Source organism: Mizuhopecten yessoensis, unplaced genomic scaffold, assembly GCF_002113885.1.
Source record: "Mizuhopecten yessoensis strain PY_sf001 unplaced genomic scaffold, ASM211388v2 scaffold716097, whole genome shotgun sequence".
In the NCBI taxonomy this organism is placed as follows: Eukaryota; Metazoa; Mollusca; class Bivalvia; order Pectinida; family Pectinidae; genus Mizuhopecten; species Mizuhopecten yessoensis.
In genome coordinates this window covers 77178-80698 of record NW_018479946.1, presented here as the reverse complement: position 1 = coordinate 80698, position 3521 = coordinate 77178, and the positions used below count along the sequence as shown (strand labels likewise).

The window sequence follows — 3521 nt, the reverse complement described above, 5'->3', positions numbered from 1 at the left end:
CCCACTGATATACCCCATCCCCCACTGATATACCCGTTTCCCCACTGATATACCCGTTCACCCACTGATATACCCCATCCCCCACTGATATACCCCTCCCCCACTGATATACCCCTCCCCGAATGATATACCCCTCCCCCACTGATATACCCCTCCACCACTGATATACCCCCTCCCCCCACTAATATACCCCCTCCCCACTTTACACTTAACTTAAAGTAAAGTAACTCCTAAATGCTTATAATGATCATTAAATTTTACAAAACTTCCAACAAAAATCAAATAAAGATTACATCAGTTTTATCTGTGTTAAATGTAAACAATCATTTCTTTGACCATATATTAAAAATCTCAAGATCTCTATTCTACTTTGTTTGAATTTCAAAACGAGAACACGGCGATTTAAGTAAAGATGTACAATCTGCAAAGAGACGAGCAGTAGTTTCTTAAACATCGACAATATCTCTGATATAAAATTAAAAACAAAAGCGGTTCAATAATTGAGCCCTGTGGTCCTCCTGATTTGATTAAACCAAATTAGGAATTAGAATTGTGTAAATGACCTTCTCTGAGATAAATGATTTTCAAACCATAATTACAATTCACCAGAAATTCCATAGGATTTTAATGTCGCCATTACACCATTATGCCTTACTCGATCGAAATCCTTAGGATTGTCACAGAAACCATAAATACATGTTTTCCCCCTCCAGAGCAATGCATAAGTTGTGATAATATTATAGGATCAAGTAGGCTGAATCTGGTCAGTCATATACTTGTTGGTTTATTTATAATGTTTGATAAACTGAAGGAAATAAGAACTTGCTAACTGCATCTTTTAACCATGATCTTTTTGAAATCATTAATTCCTTCAGAATATAAAAATTATTGTAAATACAAAGGTTCGGAAACATGCAAAAAAGGAGAACAGATAACACCAACTGAAGTCACGGACCCGTAAGAACGAGTTGGAACTTCAGGAAAAAACATGCATTACTTCGCGTATATTCATTATACATTTACCGTAGACATTGGAATGAAAGATACCGATCGGTGTTCTATCACACACATTGCATGTTATTTCATACTCAACAGATCTAGATGGTGCTGATGGAATAGCGAGCAGGTGTCCTAAAGAGATACAAACCCTTTCACCTGTACATACTACATTTGTATTTCCCTTAGATTTTTATCACTTAAATTAGTGATGCTTCCAGCATTATTGACAGGCCAAAGGTGCCAGACTCTCCATTTGTTAAACATTCTCAATATTACTGTGACAGAGTTTCATGTAACAATCGTTATTGGTGACCTTTTAAAACAGTACACACCAGGTCGGCACTTGCCGCCAATAGTGTTGTATGCTTTTCCTACTGACTCATCGCTATGTGTTGTGACAGTGTTAAAAGAGTACCTTGAAAGGACTAAAGTTCAAGGCAAGGAGTTTAATTCACAAACGAAAATATCGTACGGAAACAAGTTGAGTGTGTAACACGAGGGAATGGTATATTTCTAATAATTATTCATAAATAAACAGTTTCCTTATGTCACATCATATATCAATATTTACTGAACAGAAATAATATACAAGAAACTTTATTTATTGTTTGTCGTATATATATAACGTGATACGACAGAACGGTTTGAAGTTTGAACAGAAAAACATTCATAACAATCCAAATGTGTGTCCGATAGTTTATTTTAAAGAAAAGCATACAATTTCTTCTTAAAAGGTCGATGTTAAATGTGACCAGCCGGTGGTAATTTGATAAAACTGGCTAAATTACAATATATCAATGTATGTCTTATTGCAGTTTTAGTTTAAACATATTTTATTGCAATATAATTACAAAAGGATTGGACACAAGTTATTGCAACTTATTAACGCCCTTTCCATAATGGTTTACAACATATAAATACAATGCAATTTCTTATTGCAGTACCAGCCTAGGCAACAGTGTCAGAGAGTTCTTCATCTTCTTCATCATTATCATTGCCATCATCATCATCATCATCATCATCATCATCAACATCATCATCATCATCATCATCATCAACATCATCATCATCATCATCATCATCATCATCATCATCATCATCATCATCATCATCATCATCATCATCATCATCATCATCATCATTTCCTTCAGATTCATGCTGAAACAGAAAGTAAAGAAATGATTTAAGTTTAAAGCAGTACCATATTGATAACTTTATAACATGTTATTGCACATTAATGTTGAATTATTTTACCATTTATTCATTAAACGTAATCTTATAGTCCCTCTTTTTTAATGGTCTCCATTTAACTATTTCCTGTGTTCATATTCGGTCCTAACCTATCGTGTTTTAGTTGAATCATGATGAAGTTTGCTATAAGATAAAGTACGTCAACAAAGTGAGTTACAGTTCACCATATAACATCTGTCATATTTGTCATTTTCAACTTTTAAAGAAGTTATATTAATGTAATAGATGCTACACTTTATATTACATATTTGGTATTATTTGTCTATATTTACTATCTAACTCTGTTATTTGTTCTTTATCTTGTCTATAAAATTGTCTATCCTCTTTTGATTGTGATTTTTTCACTTCCGGTACCTGATCTATCAACTTATCTATCATTATTATCTTTCTCTATTGTCTGATTTTATTTTCTCCACTTCCGGTTTTTGTTGTTGCTTTATTCACTTCCGGTACCTGATCTATCAACTAATCTTTCATTACATTTACCTCTATTGTCTCCTTTAGTGTGCTCCACTTCCGGTTTCTGATCTATATACTTGTCTTTAATTGGTTGTTTTATTCACTATTACGGTACCTGTTCTTTAAAATTGTCTATCTTAACTACATTGTATCTACTTCTATTATCTACTTCCCCCCTCCAGTTCCGGTTCCTGACTATATATCATTGTCTAGCATTACTATCCTCCTTCATTTCTTTGTCAATTTCCGGTACCTGACCTATATAATTATCCATTATGACTATGTACCTCTATTGTTTCATTTTTATCCTCTTCCGGCACTTTCTCTAAGTTCCCATCTATCTCGTCGCTAATGTTTTTCATGGCCTCGGCAAAAGAATTGTCCTCTAGGCCACCAACGAGACCACCTAGGACGTCTGTTATTGTCATATAAAACATTTAGATAACATATTGATAACACATAAGGAAAATACAAATAAGGATTATACATAAAAAATAACGATACAATATAAAAAAGAGCCAACACACGGAGACAAAGTATATATATACGATGGCGGCAATATATTATGATACAATACCATAGCGTCAACATACGAGGATACAATACCACAACGTCAACCAGAGTCAACATACGAGGATACAATACCACAACGTCAACCAGAGTCAACATACGAGGATACAATACCACAACGTCAACATACGAGGATACAATACCACAACATCAACATACGAGGATACAATACCACAACATCAACAGACGAGGATACAATACCACAACATCAACATACGAGGATACAATACCACAACATCAAC

General features: G+C 34.2%; 1 protein-coding gene across 1 annotated transcript in view; it reads right to left on the bottom strand.

Annotated features, from left to right (window-relative positions):
- LOC110441684 (clumping factor B-like) overlaps positions 1–3521 on the bottom strand; it is a 15359-nt gene that overhangs the window by 4783 nt on the left and 7055 nt on the right. The window contains exon 2 of the mRNA XM_021484893.1: positions 2997–3124. Coding sequence (XP_021340568.1) covers positions 2997–3124 — 128 coding nt within the window. The remainder of the gene's footprint in view (positions 1–2996; positions 3125–3521) is intronic.